At 41.4% G+C, this 21,705-nt stretch overlaps 1 protein-coding gene and 1 pseudogene across 2 annotated transcripts; one reads left to right on the top strand and one right to left on the bottom strand.

The window, feature by feature from the left end:
- Nucleotides 1–148: 148 nt before the first annotated feature.
- On the bottom strand, nucleotides 149–16,621 carry LOC139016732 (GTPase IMAP family member 7-like; annotated as a pseudogene).
- Nucleotides 6,497–13,639, top strand: LOC139016113 (GTPase IMAP family member 7-like). 2 transcript variants are annotated; one of them, XM_070423735.1, is made up of 2 exons: nucleotides 6,497–6,594; nucleotides 11,945–13,639. In XM_070423735.1, exon 2 carries the CDS (start codon nucleotides 11,984–11,986, stop codon nucleotides 12,872–12,874), a length of 891 nt encoding a protein of 296 aa, XP_070279836.1. In that variant the 5' UTR covers nucleotides 6,497–6,594; nucleotides 11,945–11,983; the 3' UTR covers nucleotides 12,875–13,639. The 2 variants fall into 2 exon arrangements, with proteins under 2 accessions (XP_070279836.1, XP_070279838.1); XM_070423737.1 differs by lacking the exon at nucleotides 6,497–6,594 and adding an exon at nucleotides 7,191–7,270.
- Nucleotides 16,622–21,705: the final 5,084 nt, after the last annotated feature.

Below are 21,705 nucleotides of genomic sequence, written 5' to 3' on the forward strand. Positions count from 1 at the left end.
GGAAAAACAAGCTCAGATAATAATAAAAGAAATGGTGGGATATAAAATATTGCTATAATCATCTTTTAAAAATACAATGTACTACAGTGACAAATCATGGTCAATTAAAAAGAAAAAAATAAAATTTATATTGTTACCAAAACCTATGCTACTTATTTGAAAGCATCTTCCAAATCCCATTAATAACTTCTACAAATATATTACTTTCAGCTGTTGACCTTACATTTTTAATTAGCTCATCATACTCGCAGTTTAGAAATTTTATTTTTTTCTCCTTTTCTTGCTGCAGTATTTTCCCCTGAGAACATTGCTCTTCTACTAGTGTAATTTTCCTCTCTAATTGGTTAGCATAGATTATCTTCAAGGCTTCTGCCTGACATTTTGTCCATGCCTTGTAGATGGCGTCAGAAAAGCCCCTCCGTTCTTCTGCACCATTTCCTCTGTCATCTCCACCAGCTCCTGCAGTTGAGCTTCCTTCTCAGCCTCCTCTGCACTTTGGTTGCTATTGAAGGCACAGCAGCGGTTCCCACATTCCTTTGATGATGCTCTGCAGGCTTATTTCTGCATTTGCTGTAAACTCCTGCAGTGTCACATCCCCTAGTTGATCTTTGTGAGTGAATAAATGATCATGTGATTCATGGCTGGTTCCCCAAAGAGAGCCTTGATCGATGCAACAGTTTTCTGCTCAACCTCCATGTAGTGGCCCAGCTGTAGAACTAGGATGATGGCATGGGGCCCAGGGTAGGAGAAGAGGACACACAGGCTGATTTCCTCACAGGTGGTCTGCAGTGTCTCATGGGTGTGAAATAGCCCTGGGGTGTCCACGACAAGAAGGTTCCTCCCCTTCCAGTGTCCCATTGCTCTCTGACAGCTCTTGATAACAGTATGGGCACCATCCTAGAATCAAATTCTCTTCTCCCAAGGATGGTGTTTGCTTTGGCACTTTTTCTACTTCCAGTTTTCCCCACCAGGACAATCCTCAGCTAGCCATGTTCTTTCAAGCAGCTCTGGGGTGTAGATGCCCACAAGACCTTAAGGAAAGGAATTAGAAGGGGAAATGGTCAACTTAGCTAAGTAGAGACCATTCCTAACCCTCTTTTCTTCATTCTTTCCTCCCTAAAAATTTGTAATGATCTATTATTCATATTGAACCCAGTAAGAGCAGAGAGATGACACATTTCAACTACTGTGGAAGAAATAATAAAGCAGAGTTTTCACACAAAAGAGTACAAGGTCTAGGTGTTTTCACATGGAACTCACTTAAACCTTACAGATATGATCATCTTAATGTGATGTGAAATATTCCTGATCATGTAAAAAAGATAGAAACCTTTCAGTTCTAATATGAGTCATGTATGATATTGATACCAAAGTATAACAAAGTTTTCACCAATAAATAAAGCTATAGACATATCTCATTTGGAAATATTAATAAAAAATAAATCTAATTGTATTTTGTGTGGTGGATGAATCACATAAAGAATTAGTCCAGGAAACTTGAAAATGCAATAATTTTATTGTCCATCTTTATTTACTCGTTTATTTATTTTACTTTTGAAGTTTTTATTTCAAGATGTACATCTTCTGTTATTCCAAACAAAAGTCACAAAATTAAAATCTTTCCACCTTTGATGGTGGCTTAGATGGTTAGAAGTTCACCATCCTGTGCACCAAAAGATTTTGTGTTCGATCCCCTGTCAGGGTGAGTACAGGAGACAACCTATTGTTGTTTCTCTCTCTCTCCCATCTTCTCTAACATCAATAAAAACATATCCTCAGGTGAATATTTAAAATATCTAAAAAAATAAATAAAATATTTTATTCATTCAAAATAAAATTAAAAAAATACTTCTCCCAATATATAAAGAGGAGACAAACTACAGAAATGTCAGAATGGTGACGACTTAAAGAAGGAAAGGGAATAAAAATTGTAAAAAGGGTTAAGATACATTATCACAGACTTCTGCTAAAATTACAGAAGGCAGTTTTAAGATTTTGAAAGTGAAAGACTACTCAGTTCTTCTGGAAAAGTTATCTTTAAATAAGCATTTAGAATATGAGAATTTCAGGAACAATACTAAGCACTTAATATACAAGTAAAAACTCATAGATAGTGTTTAAATAACTAGATTGCAATATATGATAATTAAAACATTATAGAAATTGTTTTTTGTTGTTAGGCCTAAACCTCATATCACTGACTTTAATTTAAGATTGTTAATATAATTTATAAATCAAATATTATTACCATCTAGCAAAATTGCATGTAGCTACATTAAAAACCAAACCTTTTAGCTGTTACTGAAGAAATTTCACTAGAACCAGTGGATATTAAGAAATGCAACTCAAGGTGAGTGGAAAGGAGGCTCTCAAAATTTATTTATTTAGCCCATACACATCAATGAAACAGCAAATTTTCATACAGATATTACATTTGTGCCCATTTCAAGGTTATAAAGACTTAGAATTTAGTTTGACGACTAACTTGAAAATAATAAATTGCTCATGAACATAATTCTAAAGCTTATTAGAGGTAACCATTTTAAATGTAAGCAAAAAGTAGGAGGGCCTTTTAAGTTTTCTTTGCAAATTATGTTCAATTAAAGAAGACTTCCCTAACTCCTGACTAAGCAAGGTCCCCCGACACTTCCTTCTATTTATCACAATTGTAATTCCCACCTTAAACAAATAAGAATGTATTTCCTTCTGGACTGTTAGCTACAGTCTTACTCACGGCTCCTGGGCACACCTAATTATTTGTTGAATTAAAGGAAAAAAGGTTCCAAGTTTAAGAATGAACATGTCTGTCTTTACTTGTATTTATTCAAAGTAACTTTAAATAATAAATCTAGGTTGGTCTTTTGCCAAAGTGTCAAGCAGTTTACTGAACCATTGAGCTTTGGGAAAGCAGGTAGTATAAGGAGAACACACAGTAGGCACTCAACATATGCTTGCTAAATGAAACAAATAAAAACTAATCCTACATAATAAAATGGTAATATGAAAATAGCCTGAACGGAGGAACAACCAGTGGCTATGATGCTCAAGGAAGGCCTCTCCTCAGTGTCCTCCCACAGCGGGAGCACAACTCAGCCAGAAACTGGGCTCAGGCAGATATCCCCCAAGGGGTCCCGGAGAGGGCTCAGGTCAGGCGGAGGGAGCCTGCAGAGTGCATGAATTTTAATGCACCAGGCTTCTAGTACTACCATAAAATGAGCCAAATGAGATCAAATTCAGAGACTGCCAACACACACAAAATTAAAAGCCATGGTGCCCATGCTAATGCTTCCCACTGTGTTTGGAGTACTCTGATTTTCCTCCTTCTACTCCCTAGGCCAGTGGTCGGCAAACTCATTAGTCAACAGAGCCAAATATCAACAGTACAACGATTGAAATTTCTTTTGAGAGCCAAATTTGTTAAACTTAAACTATATAGGTAGGTACATTGTTATTAACTTAATTAGGGTACTCCTAAGCTGGCCTTTGCTAAAAACGTCCTCAATCTGATTGAGGTATGTTCACTGAGGTCGACCCCTTCCAACTCTCCCATCCGCACTCGTCTTGTATACTTGTTTTGTCTATCTCGTTTCTTTCATCCTCTCTATATGTCCAAACCATCTCAACATACCTTTCTCAATCCTCGACACTACATCTTCTTTCACTCCACAACGTTACCTAAAATTACCTTAATAAACTTTACTTAAAGTTTTAAGTCTTAGTTAAACTATAGGTATGTTGAATAAAACTTGATATCATACTTAATAATGATATTATTTATTGATAAAATTAAATTTCTTACAATTTACTTTACAATATCCATAAAATTAAATCATGACAATGACTGACAAACACTAATGTGAACAATGGCCTTGCATCTCCTTGGAAAGTTTGGTTAAGTCAGGTTTGTATGTTGTTGTTTTTAACTTTAGGGATGATTCCAGGTTCTCATCAATAAGACGACTTCTCAATTTACTCTTGATAAGTTTCATGCTTGAAAATGATTGTTCGCTAAATATGTAGACCTGGATAAGGAAAGAACAGCAAACGCTAGTTTTTTCAGTTGATTATATGAGTCAGGAATACTATTCCAGCTGTTAAAAATCAACATATCTTCCTTCTCCAGGTCTTTCAAAGCAGACCACTTGTGCTGTGAACTAAGTTCACATTTGTTTTTCTCCAATATTTCCATATCAGCACAAAGGTGTTCAGATTTTGAGCTCCACAGTTCTTTGTTTTTTAAATCCAGCAATTGCATTTCAAAGTTGCCAATGTCAATATTAAAGGGAGAAAATTTAATTCTGTTACAGTAGCATTGAGAGGTTTTTTTAACAAAGGGTAACGTCACTTTGCTGTTTCTGAATTCCTGAAACCTATTGAGAAAAGCTTCCCTCATATTTAAAAGTGTTGTTTTGAAATAGCAAATGTCAATATCAGAATTATTTTCTTGTCAATGTTTCAACAGGCTTGGAAAGTGAATCAAAATTTCTCTTTCAAAATCTTGAGCAAAAAGAGATAATTTGTTTTCGAATGAAATAACTTCTTCTAACATCGAAAAAATTGTGTTTCTTTTCCCCTGTAGTTTACGATTACACTGATTTTGATGAGACGTAATGTCTACCATGAAATAAAATTTTTGGATCCACTGATAGTTCGTTAGTTCTGGATAGTGAACACCCTTCTCAAGGAGAAATGCTTTATTTTCTGTTAATAAGGAAGTGAAATGTTTCAAAACGTTTTCTCTTGATAACCAACGTACCTTGTTATGCAGCAGAAGATCTGGGTACTCACTCTCCATTTCAGCTCATGCATGAATCTCACGCACCTCCCCCTGCACCATGTCTCCCATCCCTCGCCCCCCACTTCTTCCAATGCCACTTCTTCGAAATAGACTCACTCAGGCCGAAAACTGACTTCTGCGCATGGGTCACGAAGTTTCAATCACACTGTACGTGCGTGCCCGCACGTGGTATTTTATGGAAGAGCCACACTCAAGGGGCCAAAGAGCCGCATGTGGCTCGCGAGCCGAGGTTTGCCGACCACTGCCTAAGGCATCTATGAATTCTATTTCAACCACTTCCCTCTTCCCTTTTGGGAACCTATGAGTGTGCTTGGAGAAGCAATTAGTTGTCCAAGAAAACATAAAAGGCAGCTTCTGGCAGGACCAGTTTCATTCAGGGAATATGGAGAATGAAGTGAAACTGGGGCAGTGGTGGAGGCATTTTGAGTAGGAAATGCAGTTCTGGCTCTGCTCTGGACTCATATATATGCAGCCTGTCAGGGTGAGCTTCATGGATGTGTGCCTTGTAGGTTTGCTCAAGGATCTGTGCTTAGAGGGTTTAAAGCTCTGTACTGTCATCTTCAAATTCTTCATGATTTTTAAACAATGGGCCTGGTATTTTCCTTTTGTGCCAGAACTTCTGAATTATATAACTGGTCCTGATCTGTGTCTTTATTGGAAATAGAAAAGCTGTTACCTGGGTTCCTTCAAGGTGACCAAAGTCATTCATACCAGTAATTGGTCCAATAATATGGCCATTTACACCATCATTTCCAAATCTATCTGCTTCCCTCCATGGGTAGCAACCCTATTGTCCTCTACTTCATGCCACATCTGGTCTCCTTAGTACCTATCCTCAAGCTTAAGCATTGACTAACCCACTTTCTCAATCTAGTGAAGCAAAATGTGTAATCAAAATTTAATCTATTTGTGTGATGCAATGGAGAACTAGAACATCTTGTCAACCATAAGAGATTCAACAGCCTGCCTCTCACCTGGAAACAATTTCCAGATCCTTTTGGATCCATCCACTGGTAAATCTAGGATAAGCTGCCTCTGTCTGGGCCTGGAGAGGGAGAAGGTAGGAAGGCTGGGAGGGAAGGTTGCATCTACTCCCTGGGTGTATCTTTATATGCCATACAATGTAGACTTTCAACCATGTAAGAACCATATGATAAAACAAACAAATAAACAAACAAAAACAGAGAGATTTTGATCATTGGAAGACTTTTCCCAGGCCTCTCCTTCCTGTTTTCCACTTGGCTCCCAATGGTTTATACCCCTTTGGCTTTGTACCTGAGTTTTGTTAATTTCTGAATGAGTAACTTGAAACCCTCCTGAAAGAATAGACTCAAAACTCATTTTGTATCATCACCAGCAAGACCCAAGGATACACCAAGCCCTATGTCCACTTTCTTCTTCCAGAATGACCCCGCAGTCTCCCAATGCACCAGGGAAGGTGATAGACACTGTGCCTGGCTTTTTTGGGGTAAGATTTATGTCATTTAATAAAGGCCATTGGATCCACTACTATAACCCCAAACACCAAATATAGCTTTGGTAATTTTGGTACAAGAGCAAGCACATGGAAGAAAAGGTTTCAACTTGGCAAAATGAAAGCACCCACCAAATTAGGGGAAATATTACTGTCTCTTTAAAGGCAAACAGTTTTTCCACAGGCTCCACCCAATCTATGCTTCCTGGTTCAGTGGTTTAAGAGGCTGTGAACTCTTTTTCTTCGCAGTTAAAACAAAAGCACCAGCTGGAAGAGTATCTTTGGAGAACATTTGAGAACTCATCAACTGGTTGAAAAGAAGGTGAGTCTGGCTGAGAAGCAGCCCTGAGCACTAGAGTTGTTTGGGCAGCAGGTCTATGGAGTGTTCATGGTGTGGGTTCTGGTTCCAGGAAGAACCAGGTTCTGTGCCAGAAGCAGAGAGGGGGTGGGGGTTGGGGGGAGGAGGGTGCTGTCAGAGGGTAGTGAAGGAAGATAGGGAGGGGAGTCAGGAGCTTTATTAGTACAACTAGAAGCCTGATCCATGAAATTCGTGCAAGGGCCTTGGCCAACATAGCCCTGACAGCCTGCTTCTGCTGGCACTCCCAGCCCTGGCTTCTTCTGGAAGGACGCCCAGAAGGTAGTTTCGTCTAATTAGCATGTTATGCTTTTATTATAGTTGTTACATGTCTCATATTGAACAGGATACTTTTGTGCTGACTGGTGCACCTTCATGCATTTGCTGTGCTGATACACACTGAGGACTGCCTGACAAGCCTTCCTTTTCCCTGGATAGGAAATGAGTGTCCCCAAGGCAGGCCTTTAGACCTTGAGGGCAATTTGGAGACCACCCTGTCTAACTCCCCCTTTTTACTGAAAAAGAAGCAGGGTCCCAAGGAGTGTGGTGACTCTAAGGGCTGTCCACACTAAGGCCAGAGGAAATCTGCACTGCCGTTTGCTGAATCCTTTTCATCATTCAGCAGAGAGAAACTCTAACCTGAGTAAGTGTGACATGTGAGGTGAGGAGGGGGTGTCATGGGTAGAGGTTGGCTATTCTGCAGAAACAATGTATGTGAAACCCACCAGTTAATGTCCCTAGTTACAGGCTTCCTACCAGTTCTCTGTTCTGGAAAGAGTGTGGACTCTCCTCCCTGCCCTCTCTTGATCTAGCTTTGATTCAATGTAATTTTAGAATCCTGGGTCTGAGAAGACACTGAGAGGAGGCAGATGTGTGCAGTGGTTAGGAGGGAAGGTGGTAGTCAGATGGACTTTGAATTTGATCCCAGCTCTGCCCTATACCTGTTAGCACTGTGACCTTGGGCAAGTGTCTGAGCATTTTCAAGCTACATCAATGTCTTTATTTTAAAAGTTAAATATGGCTGAACCAGTTTGTCTCAGTGTATAGAGCATCGGCCTGCAGACTGAAGGGTCCCAGGTTCGATTCTGGTCAAGGGCATGTACCTTGTTTGCGGGCACATCCCCAGTAGGGGGCGTGCAGGAGGCAGCTGATCGATCTTGCTCATCGATGTTTCTAACTCTCTATCCCTCTCCCTTCTTCTCTATAAAAAATCAATAAAATATTTAAAAAAATAAAAAGTTAAATAATAAAATGAGCTTTTTGCAGGCTATTATGGGGGAGTAGGTAAGATAATGTATAAAAAAATTATCAGGGTGTTTGGTATAGAGTGTCAGCCGTAGTTATATTACACACATATCAAATTTTTATTGTTGAAAAATGTTAATTTACTCAAAGATAAACAAACAATACAAGGAACTTCCATGTACCTAGACCAAGCTTCCACAATTATTAAGTGATGCCAATCTTGTTTCATCTATATACTCACCACTCCCCAGCCACCCCACATTATTTTAAAGCAAATGTCATTGTTCCATTTTATCAGTAAATATTTGAAATCATTTAAAAATCTGACCATAATCAGACTTCAAAAAGCAAATAGAATTTTTTAGTTCCCAGTTGCCTTCAGATTTCCCTGGTTGTCTCATAATTTAAAAAACTGTTTGAAGTTGGATCCAATTAAAATTCATAAATTGCAATTGTTTGGTTTCTCTTATGTTTAATTTAGCATATAGCTTTCTCATCTTCCCTGTTTCTTTCTGGAAAATTTCTCTGTGTAAGAAGGAGAAAGTCTTTTTCCCAAAAGAACCGGGCAGTTTACATTTTGTTGATAAACATTCTCACAATGTCATTTCACCTGCTCTTCTAGTCCAGTGCTTTGTGTGAAGTTATATTTAAGGAGAGGCTTGATCTGACTCAAGTTTGACTATTTGGTGGGAATACATCATAGGTTCAGCTGAAACTTCCCTCAGAAGGCATAGAATGTTTAGTTGTCTCACTTTATTTGACAGAAATCGACATTAATGATGGCCTAAGTTTCATTATGGGTCAGAAGTGATTGTTAGGTCGCCGAAGGAGGAATGCAGGTGGCCAGAGTGCTGAGGGATTATGAATTTATTGGATCATCCACACATGAGGTGGTTGAACCTAAATGGCTCCAGGCCCCGGTGACTGGAGTCAATGGCTTTTAAAGGATTTTTGGAAGGCTTTTTCTAGATGGAGACTTTTTTATGCATACCGGAAAAGATAATGGAATGTGGTCTCAGCAAAGGGAATGTCCATAGTGAAATAGCCTGAAAAGCCAGTTCCTAGGGGAGGGGTAGTGATTCAATTACTCGATCAAACCTAACAGGGATGATATCAGATCCTATCATTCTTCCCTTAGCTATTAGATGGGAAAATCGTATAAAGAGAAAGTTCCCTCCAACCATTCTCTCATTTCCATGAAGTACAGTGGTATCTGAAAGACAAGATAAATGCTCAATTCTTTCCCTTTATTTGTCAATGTTCATAACAAGAAGATGCTTTCCTAGCAACTCCCAAGGGAGCGATTGACTATTTTAAGCAGAAGGCCTTCTTATGAACTCGTGTATTTTAAGATATCTGATATATTTTGATTCATTGGAGTAATTATCGGTGCTCACATTGCCCCATCCATGTCCAGTTGCATTCTCTTGAAGTTGGCTCTTAAGTCCTTTCCATGAGATCCCAGTGATTTTTGAGGGCATCCTGGTTTTCTTGTTGGCAAGAGAGTGAAGGCTCAACTGAAGCATTTTCTGTCTATTCCTAGAATCAGTAGTTTATTTATAAAACCCTAACTTTTGTGGGAAATGGCATTTGAAAACCACACTCTAGGCACTAAGGGTTGGGGGGTCATTGTCGCTAGGCTCATTTTATCTCTATGCCTCTATGCCTAATTTTGTCTCTATGCCTCTATTGTTTTTTAAGTATCTTGGACCAATTGCTTATATGGTTCATCCACCCCACAGTATACAATTAGATGTGTTTGCCAGTTGATTTTGGTTTTAGAATTTTAAAATATAATTTTTGTATAATTATGTAAACTACCTACATGGTTTCAAGATCAAATCTATGAAATCTTAGTGTAACCAAGACATCAGTTTCCAGCTTCTGTCCTTGTTCCCTCCACTCTGCTTCTCCCATCCCCATGTAAGTAAATTTTTGTTGGTTTAGTTTTCAGAGTATCCTGCTATTGCCTTTTCATATATATGAAAAAAAAATATGTCTTATATTTTATATATGTAGCGCATATTCTTCCTTGTTACAGAAATGGGAGGTAAACTCTACATTATTTTCTTCACATTGTTTTCCCCACTTAATGATGTATCCTGGAGACCTCTCCATGCTTGTATAGAGAGACACATTCCTTTTCACAGTTGGATAGTCTTTCACTGTGTGAATATATCTTAGATAATTCAACCAATCCCTATTGAATACCATTTGATGGTTTGGGGGTCTTTTTTTTTATTACATATAATGATGCCATAAATAGCCTTATGTGTCATTTTTCTGCATTTTTGTCAGTGTACTTAAGGGGTAAATATTAAAATGGGGGATTAGCAATGAATGAGAAAATGCATATGTATGTTGGCAGCAAAGTGCTGACTTCCTTTCTGTAAGGTTTGGACTGTTTTTCCATTCTCACCAGCCATGCAGGAGAAGGCCTGCTTCACTCATACCTTTACTAACAGATTATGCTGGCAAACATTTGGACTTTTGCCAAACCTGGAGGTGTCAAATAGTATCTCACCTCAGAAATAGAGGTGTAATTTAATTAATATTTTAGTGACTTTATTTTGTGTTTTGATTTGTTTTTCTGAGTGTATATTAATGTCTTTTGATATATTCAAGGTACATTTAAATTCATTTTTCTCTGAATACTGATTCCCATCTCTTACTCCATTTTCTATCAAGTTGCTATTATTACTTTCTGTACTTTTTAATTTTCTGTGTATAGCAGGAACATTTACCCCCTTTGTTGTAAGCTGAAAAATATTACTGTCCCTAATTTGACATTTTTGCTTTAATTTTTCAAAGGTGTCTTTTGTCCCACATTATCTGTGATATTTTAATGTAATCACACTTATCCATCCTTTTCTTTACTCTATTTCAAATCTTATATTTTCTTTACCTCCAGGTTACAAATAAGTTACCCATGTTTTTTCTTTTAGTTATATGCTTTTTTGCAACATTTAAACTTCTAATCTGCTTACAATTTGAATGGCATGAGGCAATAAATGCAATTTTATCTTTTTTCTTTATGGTTATACAGATATTCCAAACTTGCTTTATCACATCATCTTTGGCCCCTTTGATGTGGTATGCTGTCTTATTGAACCTAACTGTAGCATAGTGTCATTGAATTGAATATAAGTGACTAAGGTATGATTAATTTGGTCTGTTTCTGAATTTTCTGTTTTTTGTTCACTATTAGCTCTATTCATACAACAATATCACACTTCTGTAATCATAGAAATTACAACGCTTGATTCATTGTAAAGCTAGTCCTTTCTCCTTGTTCTTTTTCTCAATGGTGCTGAATAACTCTCTTTTTTTCTTCATTGAAATGAACTTTATAATCCATCATTTAACTTTATAATCCACTATTTTTCAACTGCATGAAAAAAATGGTGATGGCAAAAGTTTAAATTTACAGTTATATAAAATAATGTTAGAGAAGTATCTACTTTTTCTTCATCCCAAAACTTTATAACCCATTATTTTAACATTATAATCTACTCTTTCTCAGCTACAGGGAAAAAGTGATGATAAAATTTAAATTTTTAGTTATATAAGATCACGTTAGATAATGATCTATTAATTCCAATGTATAAAATGCTTTAAACATAGATCAGTTTTGAATTCCGTCAAATGTCTTGACTGCCATCAGTAATTTTCTACCTCATCTATTAATAATGTGTTGAAACAACAAACTGTGGTATGAATATTTCCAAATGAGACACATCTGTAGCTTTATTTATTGGTCAAATCTCTGTTAGACTTTAGGATTAATATCACACTTGATTCAGAGAAAGAATTGAAAGATTTCCCTCTTTTTTATATGATCAGGAATAGCTCACATAACACTGAGATGATTAGCTTTGTAGAGGTTTAAGTGAGTTCTATGAAAGCACCTGGACCTTGTATTCTTTTGTGGGAAAAATTTGCTTTATTATTTCCTCCAGATGAGTAATAGACTATTATAAATTTTCAGAGAGGGAAAGAATGAAGAAAAGAGGTTTGGGAATGGTCCCCACTTACCTAAGTATCCTTTCCCCTTCTCATTCCCTTCCTTAAGGTCTTGTTGGTACCTGCACCTCAGAGCCTCTTGAAAGAAATGGCTGGCCTTCAGGACAACACTCTGAGGATTGTTCTGGTGGGGAAAACTGGAAGTGGGAAAAGTGCAACAGCAAACTCCATCCTTGGGAGAAAGGAATTTGTTTCTAAAATTGCTGCCTATGCTGTTACCCCGGACTGTCAGAAAGCAGAGCGATACTGGGAGGGGAGGAAGCTTCTTGTCGTGGACACCCCAGGGCTCTTTGACACCAGGGAGAATCTGATGACCGCCTATGAGGAAATCAGCCAGTGTGTCCTCTTCTCCTACCCGGGGCCCCACGCCATCATCCTGGTTCTGCAGCTGGGCCGCTACACAAAGGAGGAGCAGAACACGGTTGCATTGATCAAGACTCTCTTTGGGAAGCCAGCCATGAACCACATGATCGTCTTGTTCACGCGCAAAGATGATTTGGGTGATCAGACATTGCTTGAGTTTTTAGAATCATCAAACGTAAAACTGCAAAGTATCATCAAGGAGTGTGGGAACCGCTGCTGTGCCTTCAATAACAATCAACGTGCAGGTGAGGCTGAGAAGGAAGCTCAACTGCGGGAACTGGTGGAGCTGATAGAGGAAATGGTGCAGAAGAACGGAGGGGCTCACTTTTCTGATGCCATCTACAAGGAGGTAGGGGAAAAGCTGCAATGTAAGGAAGAGGACTTGAAGATAATCTATGAGAAACAATTATGGGAGGAAACTAAACTAGCTCAACAGCAATGGGCTGAGGGAAAAATATCAGAGCAAGAAATGGAGGAGAAAAAAAAATCCTTATGGAAGAAGTATAAGGAAAATATTAAAAATATTAGAGAAGAAGCTGGAAGAAATATATTTGAAGATATTGTAAATGGGATTCGGAATATGCTTTCAAAAATACTGGATACGTTTAGGAAATAATGTAAATTTTATTTTTCTTTCTTAATTTACTATGATTTGTTAATGTGATTAATTGTATTTTCCAAAGATGACTAAAACAATATATTCTATCCCATCCATTTTTCTTATAATCAGTTTCTTTTTCCTTCTGTTGAATTATATGGTTTGTCCCCTTCCTTGAAATTTAATGGACTTTGTGACTGCTTTGACAACTAGTGTATGATTGTGTCTTCGAAAGTAAGATAGGGCCCTAGTTGGTTTTGTTCAGTGGGTAGAGCGTCAGCATTTGGGCTGAAGGGTCCCTGGTTCGATTCCGGACAAGGGCACATCCCTGGGTTGTGGGCTCGATCCCAAGTGCGGGGCATGCAGGAGGCAGCCCATCAATAATTTATCTCATCAATGATGTTTTTGTCTCTTTCTCCCTCTCCCTTCCTTTCTGAAATCAAAATATTTTTTTAAAAGTGAGATAGGGAAAATGCCTCCTTGCTCCCTAGGGTTTGTGGGCTTGGCACTTGGCCACCATGTGGGGAGGAAGCCCAGCTTTCCCATCGAGAGGCCACACAAAGAGGACTTGAAGACACTGGCCCACCCCCCTGGCTGGTCTTTCATCTCCAGCAGAAACAACTTGCCAGCCGTGCCCATGAGGCAACAATGGGAGCAGATTCTCCAGCTGCCAACTGAGCCACCTCAGGTGAAGCAGCAAAGAGCAAAGATGGGCCACCCCCCTGCATCCTGCCCAGATTGCAGACTCATGAGAAAAGTAAAGATTGTTGTTGGTTTAAACCACTAGGCTTTGGGATGGTTTGTTATGCTGTGATAGTAACCACCACCATCTTCCTGGCTCACTCACCACCAATACCCACAAGGCTAACAACCTGAGGAAGTTACACAATTGGCATAATCGGGCAATAATATATTATGAAGAGTTCACAGATTCAACTTAGGAAAATGCAAATGAGAAATCCTGCCTGTGTCAAGTGTTAGCACCACCGGTGATGCACATTATTTCAGTCCACGTCTGTGTGCACCTTGTTAGTGAAGCAGCAGGCTTCTCCAGCAAGATGTTCTGTGGTCCATGTGAGGCAGGATAGTAAGAATCTAGAAAAATTCCTGGACAAATGGAAACTGAGATGAGAAAATTAACTGTTTGGGTGACTTGCAGCCAGCTTATTAATCACAAGACCTTATCTTCCCCAACCAAGGGCACTTGAGAGCAAATGGTTTGTAGGTCTCCTCCCTCACCAGAGACTACATAGCTTAAATCACTCTGGTCTGGGAGGTAGAGCACAAAGAACCAATTCATGCCATTTGTGCCAGCTAAACCCAAGGGCAGATGAAGTCAGGGGAAAAATAACAAAAACCACATTAAAGCCAGGCACAACTAAGATAAAATAAAACAGTAAAACAGACCAAAAAATAATCCAAAACTCCCCTATACACTTACCTTAATGCATCAGCACATTAAAAATGCACCTGGACAGCCGATCAGAAAAAAAAAAGGATAAAAAGCCCCGAGGACAAAAACTGGCCAGAAAAGTGGACAAGTCCAAAATCCAGATTCCTCTCAGTGCCTCCCTGGCATCTGTGCTCAACCCTTGAACCACAATGCCCTTGGCAGCAGAGGAAATGTCCAGTCTCAGCATTTGGCACTGGCTTTCCCCTTTGTGTTCCCAATGGTTTCCAGGCAGGGCTGTGGGCCTCACTCCCATATGCACTCCGCTGTTGCAGATTATTTCCCCCTTTTACGTGTCTCTGTAATGATGTGAAGGCCCCTGGGAGAGTTTGTCTGTGAAGACACAAGGCAGAGGATACTGTAGGGAAGAGATTTGGGGTTACCCAGCAGAACTGGAGGTGAGTTTGAGTTTGTGAGCATAGAGACACTGAGGGCAGTGCAAGTGTGGGTGGACAGGAGAGCCGGGCTAACCTGGCTCATCTAATCTGGACCAGAGAGCTGACTCCCCCAGACCTGCATGGAACAGAGGAATGACTCTTTACCACATCTTGTATCACCAATTCGCAGCCCACTAAGACCTGTTTGCCCTTTACTTGGATATTGAAATAAAAATGTCCAAACCTCTCCATTTCTTTTTATTTACCTGTGACTTGAAAAGCCTATGCTCACCCTGTCAGTGTGTCAGCCAGTGAGAACACTCCTCTTTGGAAGTAGACTTTCTGGAGGCCTCAGTGGCTCCTAGGAATTTGAGTCTCTAGTTCAATTTTCCTTGAACTTGTAGAAGCCTCTGCATTCAAGTTGCTGAAGGGTCTGAATGGGGACACAAAGGAAGATGGCCTTCCTGGGACATGAACAGTTCTTAAGTGCTTCGTATTCTTATGGGCACACACCCGAGTGTGTGTGTGTGTGTGTGTGTGTGTGTGTGTGTGTGTGTCTGCACTTGGGTGTGTGGTTTTTGCAGAAGGGGTTAGGAATGACAGAGCACTGTCTTTGTTCAATGGGCATATAAGGCAGATGAACAAACATCTGCAAATATTGATTTCCATTAACACAACATGAATGTCCAAGGCATTTATTCATACAATTCATATTCAATTGAAATAAATGGGTCTGGACTGAGTCTTTGTGATGGCTCTGGCCTTTGATCCCCTGGGAAGAGCAGGGATGATTTCAGGATCCCCACGGCAACCTGAGGTCAGTGGAAAACAGGCAAGAGCATCAACAGTTTAGGCTTCAGTAAGAGAAGAGCTCAGGAAAGAACTCTGGCAGGGCCAGGTCCCATGGGCTGGTTTGTTTTGGGGGCGTTTTTTGTGGGGGGAGAGGAGATGGGAGTGGGCAGGACTTTTGTCTTTGAGTTGGTAGGCTACTGCCAGGTGAGGGACACAAGGAAAACCTGTGGGCCTCAGAGGCACAGACACCAGGGAAGAATGTGGTTGTCAGGTAATGGGTCCAAGTCCTACCTAGATACATTCCGTGACTCGGGAGAGGTCTCCTCCACAGCCTGGAACCAGTCTCTGGAGAGCAGTCTCCAGGCTTGAACAGGACGCCCAGCAGCGGGGATGTGCGCAGCTTCCAAGCCATCACCCAGTCCCACAGTGCGCCCAGCAGGCCCCGCCTTCATCGCCCCCATGTGCAGCCCAGCAGCCTCTCTGCCACCCATCACAGTTGTTCGTCAGGGGTTGAGAAGGCCAGTGTCTGTGCCAGGTGGTACACTTCGTTGGAGTAGAGGGCATCCCCATGGTCCTGCAGCAGGCGCTCCACCAGCACCACCAGCTCCTGTACCTGGGCCTCCTGCTCCCAGCCCACTGCCCTGTTGTCAAAGAAGCACACTCAGCCCCTGAACTCGGCCACCAGAGCCCGCAGAGCATGGTTGTCAGTGTGGCACAGGAAATCCTGCAGAGTCCCCACCCAGGTCCTCCTTGTGCATGAACAGCACGATGATGTGAACCACCAATTTGTCCCTAAACAGGACCTTGAGCTCGCTCATAGCCTGCTGGTCCTGCTCAGTGAAGCCACCCAGCTGAGTCACCAGGAGCAGAGCGTGGGGCCCAGGCGCTGACAGCAGGTAGCAGCTCCTGGCACCCAGGGTCTGTCTTGGGGACTAAGGAGCTAAAAGAGTCCAGGGTACCCATGACTTCCACATGCCACCTGTCCCACCTGCAGCAACCCACCTCTCAGATTCTGGTCACTAAAGTGGCTGTGAATCTGGAGAGGAAACAGCTGTGGCCCACGATGCTGTTCCCAGTGGCGCTCTTCCCAGCCCCTGTCTTCCCCACCCGGATGAGCCTCAGTCGGGGCTCCTGCAGGGCCTGCATGGTGTCTTCCAAACCAGGACAAGTGATCTGTGAGCTTCCAAATCTTAAAGTAACGTATCCCGGTTACCTGGATCCCCTGAGGCCTTTGAACAAAAACAACAGTGTCTCAAGTCTGCTTTCCCACCAAAGCCTTACTGAGGTCATTGGTCAGAGCTTTCTGAACTCCAGGGGATCTTCAGCACATATTCCTGTCATCTCTGGTTTCACCACATGCATCTGTAGATGCTCAACACCTGATGGGCTTTACTCTAGAGCAGGAGTGGGGAACCTTTTTTCTGCCAAGGGCTATTTGCATCTTTATAACATAATAGAGGCCCGATGCACGAAATTTGTGCAAGGAGCTCTGCCTTCACAGCCCTGGGCCTCGCAGCCCGGGCTTCATCCGGAAGATCCAGACTGTCGTTCTGCTGTTCAGTCTAATTAGCATATTAGCTCTTCATTGTATATGATTTGGTTAATATAATTTACTTAATATAAATTTATGCTGCTATGAAAAAAAGCACCTAGATTTATTGAATTTTGAGTCCTGCCTGCTGTTGCCTTGGCAGGGCCAGATCAAATGATTCAGTGGGCCTTAAACAGCCTGAGGGGCAAGATGTTCCCCAACTTTGCTCCAGAGGATGCCCCTTCATAATTCCAGATATGGCCTCACCCATTATCCCTGGTCCCCCACAACCTGTGAGCTGTCCCTATTTGAGGCTTCAGTGGCCTCTGTCATACTTCTCCCAGATGCCATGGAAGATGGGCAGGAGGGGGCAGTAGGCCTGGGGGTGAAGGGCTGTCTGGAGTCCCAGACACACTGGGTTTGATTCACTACTCTTTCATGGGCCAGGTATGCCATCTTGGAAGTTGCCAATCAAGTGTTAAACCTTTGTGCAAAAATAGGAATAATAGTACAGTTGTTTCTCCTGGGGCTGTTGAGAGGATTGAATGAAATCACCTCTTTCTTCCTTCTCTCCCTCTCTCCCTCCTCCTGCCTCCCCTCCCTCGTAATCCTGCTGCATGCTATAAAACTCCTGTTTAACCTACCATGTTCTCTAACATTCTCCCTGGTGTATCACCCCCCTCTAGTGCATGATCTAATACCCTCTGCATCCTCTTCTGTGGAGATCACAGTAGCTTATTATCCTCATTTTACACTTGGGGAATGGAGGCCCAGGCTAGTCAAGGAAGTTCATATTCTCCCAGCTTGACAGAGGCAGGGACCCAACTAATATGCACATCTTAGGGCTCTTGTTGTTTTACCCGAGACACCTCAGAGACCTGTTTGGGGTTACCTGCTCAGTCCTGAGTTTGCCCATTTCCATTATTATCCAGGGCTCATACCTGGAAGCAAGTATGCAGTACACATGTCCTTACCATAGACACTTTCTTCATCTCTTGCCATCTTCTGTTCTCCCATGCTTACCTGAAAGAGTTCCAAACACCATTCATTCATTCTTCAAATAGGTATAACTACCTATGATGTGTCAGCTCAACTCCAAAGAGCTGGTGACAACACAGTTACAAAGTAATTATTCCTGCTTCCCCTGAACTTCAGAATTGAAGGGAAAACACTGGAAGGGCTGGGCTGGGGTTGGAATGATATCGTGAGAACATTTCATGAGCTTGACTTTGTTTTTTCAGGGACATAAAATCCAAAGGGCAGAAGGGAAATTTTAAGACTCATGCCAGTGAGAAAGTTTTAGACACTAAATTTTCCCTGGTAATTCTATGTGATAAAATCTGTAGATTCTTCAATTTCCCAGAAGCTTCAGAAGCCAGGGGAGACTTTGGAAAACCACAAGAACTTGAAAATTTGTTCAGTGAACTAGGGATCCAGTTAGGGTGGATGGCCTGGGAGAGGTACAAGAACAGAAATGGAATTTTTGTCTTGAAAATTGGAAAATAAACATATGTCCCAGGTGATCTGGAGCCTCTGACAATGCTTTTGGGACATAAACTCACTGTCCTGTCCCAATGTGTCTAAACATGATCAGTGTCCTGGAGAGACTGGGACCCTCCCCTCCAATTCCTGACATCCTGCCCCCAAGCTGAGGCTTCTCCAAGTAAAGTGGTTCCAGCCCATCAGTCATCGTTTAATACAATGGAACGTTCTGTGCTCACCGCGTCTCTATGAATAGTGCACAGTCCCAAGTAAGAAGGTGGGCACCCAGGCTGCAGGAGATACTTGCTGCTGATCCTGAGCTGCTGTGTGTGAAACTCGGGCATCCTTACACACCTGGGAGTGTGGAGTTACTCTTGCTAGATCCCGCTCCCCTTCCTGGTACCTACTAGAACCAAGGTGCACACTCAGTGAGTTTCTTACAGGCACTGAATTCTTCCAGGACCTCACAGCTCCTCTCTGGCCCACACCGTTCCCCTGTTGGTGCTCACCTTTCCTGCAGAATCAGTGACAGGCTCTGAGGCTGGCCCAGAAGCCCCTGACCTACTTCCCAGCACGCAGGGAAGTGTCTTACCTCTCTGGATGCCCCAAGGGGTGGGGCCCAGGAGTGACAATTTAAAGAGATGGCAGCACTCACCACTGAGGCATTCGGATGGGAAGTTCCCACTGTGAAACACTGCTTTGGGCTGACGTGATGTCCTCAGAAGGTCTCTGTGACACAACAGCTTGTCCCCCACAGGGGCTATAACCTCATGGGAGAAGAGCATTTTAGGTTTCTGAGGCCTGTTTTCACTTTTAGCCTGGATCACTAATTTTAACTCCTTTTGCTTTTAGGTCTTTACCTATAAACTGGCCTCTTGAGAGCCTCCTTCCCTGGGACAGTGCCACCAAGGTGGTCCTGGTGCCAGGATATCACATGAAAATTTCATCTTTCTCAAAGGAAAGGATGGCTTCTCCAACTATCAAAAATGGAACAACGGGGAGAGTGTGAACACTTTCCTTCAGGACTTACTCTGGCCATCCTTGTAGGTCTCTCCTACTAGAAGGTCATAAGAAAGGTGCAGAAATTAGCCAGTTACTGAATGGAGGAAGGAAGGCTACCACAGGATTATGGTGATAGGGGGCCTGACCTGGTTAGGTCATTAACAAGGATGTGGCCATGCCTAACTCACTCACACTCTCTGAGTTGACTTTGCCCATATATAGTGAGGGGTTTCACTTAGTGTGATGTTAATCGCCTGAGGTCTGATTTTCACCCATTCTTGCCAGCTCCTTATCTCTAGTGAAGAACCAACTGTCACTGAACTCCGCCTAGATTTCCCCCATCAGCTTTACTGAGATATAATTGACATGTGCCATTGTATAAGTTTAAAGTATACAATGTGTTGATTTGATACATTTATATATTTAAAAATAATCACTACCATAGTGTTTGCTAACACCTGCATTAGGTGCCATAATTACTATATCTTTTCTGTGGTGAGAACATTAAGATCTACTCTCTTAGCAACATTCAAGTACATAATACAGGATTATTAACTACTAGAGGTCTGGTGGACCAATTCATCCATGGGTGGGGTCCAGCCGATTGGGATGGGGGGACCAATCGGGGGCGAGGCCAGCCAGGGGGAGGGGTAATGGGAGTTGGCCAGCCAGCCCTGCCCTGATGAGGGTGGGGGGATAAGGGCAGGGCCAGCCAGGAGGAGGGTGCTTTCACAGGTGAATTCACCTAAACCTCTACAAATCTGATTATTTCAATGTTATGTGAGCTTTTCCTGACCATAACAAAAGGGAAATCTTTCAGTTCTTTCTCTGAATCAAGTGTGATACTGATCCTAAAGGCTAACAGAGATTTGACCAATAAATAAAGCTACAGATATGTCTCATTTGGAAATATTCATACCAAAATTTGTTGTTATAACACATCTTATTAAAAGATGATGTAGAAAATTACCTAGTGCAGTCAAGACATTTGACCAAATTCAAAACTGATCCATGTTTAAAGCATTTTATACATTATAATTAATAGATAATTATCTAACATGATCTTATATAACTATAAATTTTTATTATCACTTTTTTCCCTGTATCTGAGAAAGAGTGGATTGTAAAGTTAAAATAATGGGTTATAAAGTTTTGGGATGAAGAAAACTTAGATACTTCTCTAACATTATTTTATACTAGAGGCCCAGTGCACAACATTCGTGCACTGGAGGGGGGATCCCACAGCCAATCCTGCGCCCTCTCCCAGGCCAGGACCTCTCAGGAGATGTCTGCCTGCCTGCTTAGGCCTGATCCCCAGCTGTGAGCCCAACTTCTGGCTGAGCGGTGCTCCCCCTGTGGGAGCACACTGACTACCAGGGGGCAGCTTCTGTGTTGAGCGTCTGTCCTCTGATGGTCGGTGCAAGTCATAATGACTAGTCATTCTGCCATTTGGTCAATTTGAATATTAGCCTTTTATTATACAGGATAACTGTAAATTTAAATTTTTGTCATCACCATTTTTTAAAAAATATATCTTATTGATTTTTGTTTGTTTGTTTGTTTTTTACAGAGAGGAAGGGAGAGGGATAGAGAGTTAGGAACATCGATGAGAGAGAAACATCGATCAGCTGCCTCCTGCACACCCCCTACTGGGGATGTGCCCGCAACCAGGGTACATGCCCTTGACCGGAATTGAACCTGGGACCTTTCAGTTCACATGCTGACGCTCCATCCACTGAGCCAAACCGGTTACGACTGATCACCATTTTTTTTCATGCAGGTGAAATATAGTGGATTATGAAGTTAAATAGTGGATTATAAAGTTCATTCTGATGAAGAAAAAAGTAAGTTATTTAGCACCATCAAGAAAAAGAACAAGGTGGAAGGACTAGCTCTACCATGAATCAAGCACTGTAGTTTCTATGATTACAAAAGTGGGATGTTGTACGAATAGAGAGAACAGTGGAACACAAACAGAAAATTCATAAAGAGACCAAATTAATCATAAATTATTTATTTATATTCAATTCAATTACACTATGTTACAGTTAAATTCAATATGGCAGCATAACACATCAAAGAGGCCAAAGATGTTGTAATAAAGCAATTTTGGAATCCTATCTAATAATAGACAAACAGGGTAATTGACCGTACCTTCGCTATGCCTCCCATTGGCTAATCAGCACAATATGCAAATTAACCTCCAACAAAGATG

This window comes from Myotis yumanensis, unplaced genomic scaffold (assembly GCF_028538775.1).
Source record: "Myotis yumanensis isolate MYYU_CA2020_CCGP unplaced genomic scaffold, mMyoYum1.0.hap1 SCAF_9, whole genome shotgun sequence".
In the NCBI taxonomy this organism is placed as follows: domain Eukaryota; kingdom Metazoa; phylum Chordata; class Mammalia; order Chiroptera; family Vespertilionidae; genus Myotis; species Myotis yumanensis.

Bases quoted from the DNA above. Each gene is read 5' to 3' on its own strand.
- LOC139016113 (XM_070423735.1), top strand. From the start codon at position 11,984: ATGGCTGGCCTTCAGGACAACACTCTGAGGATTGTTCTGGTGGGGAAA.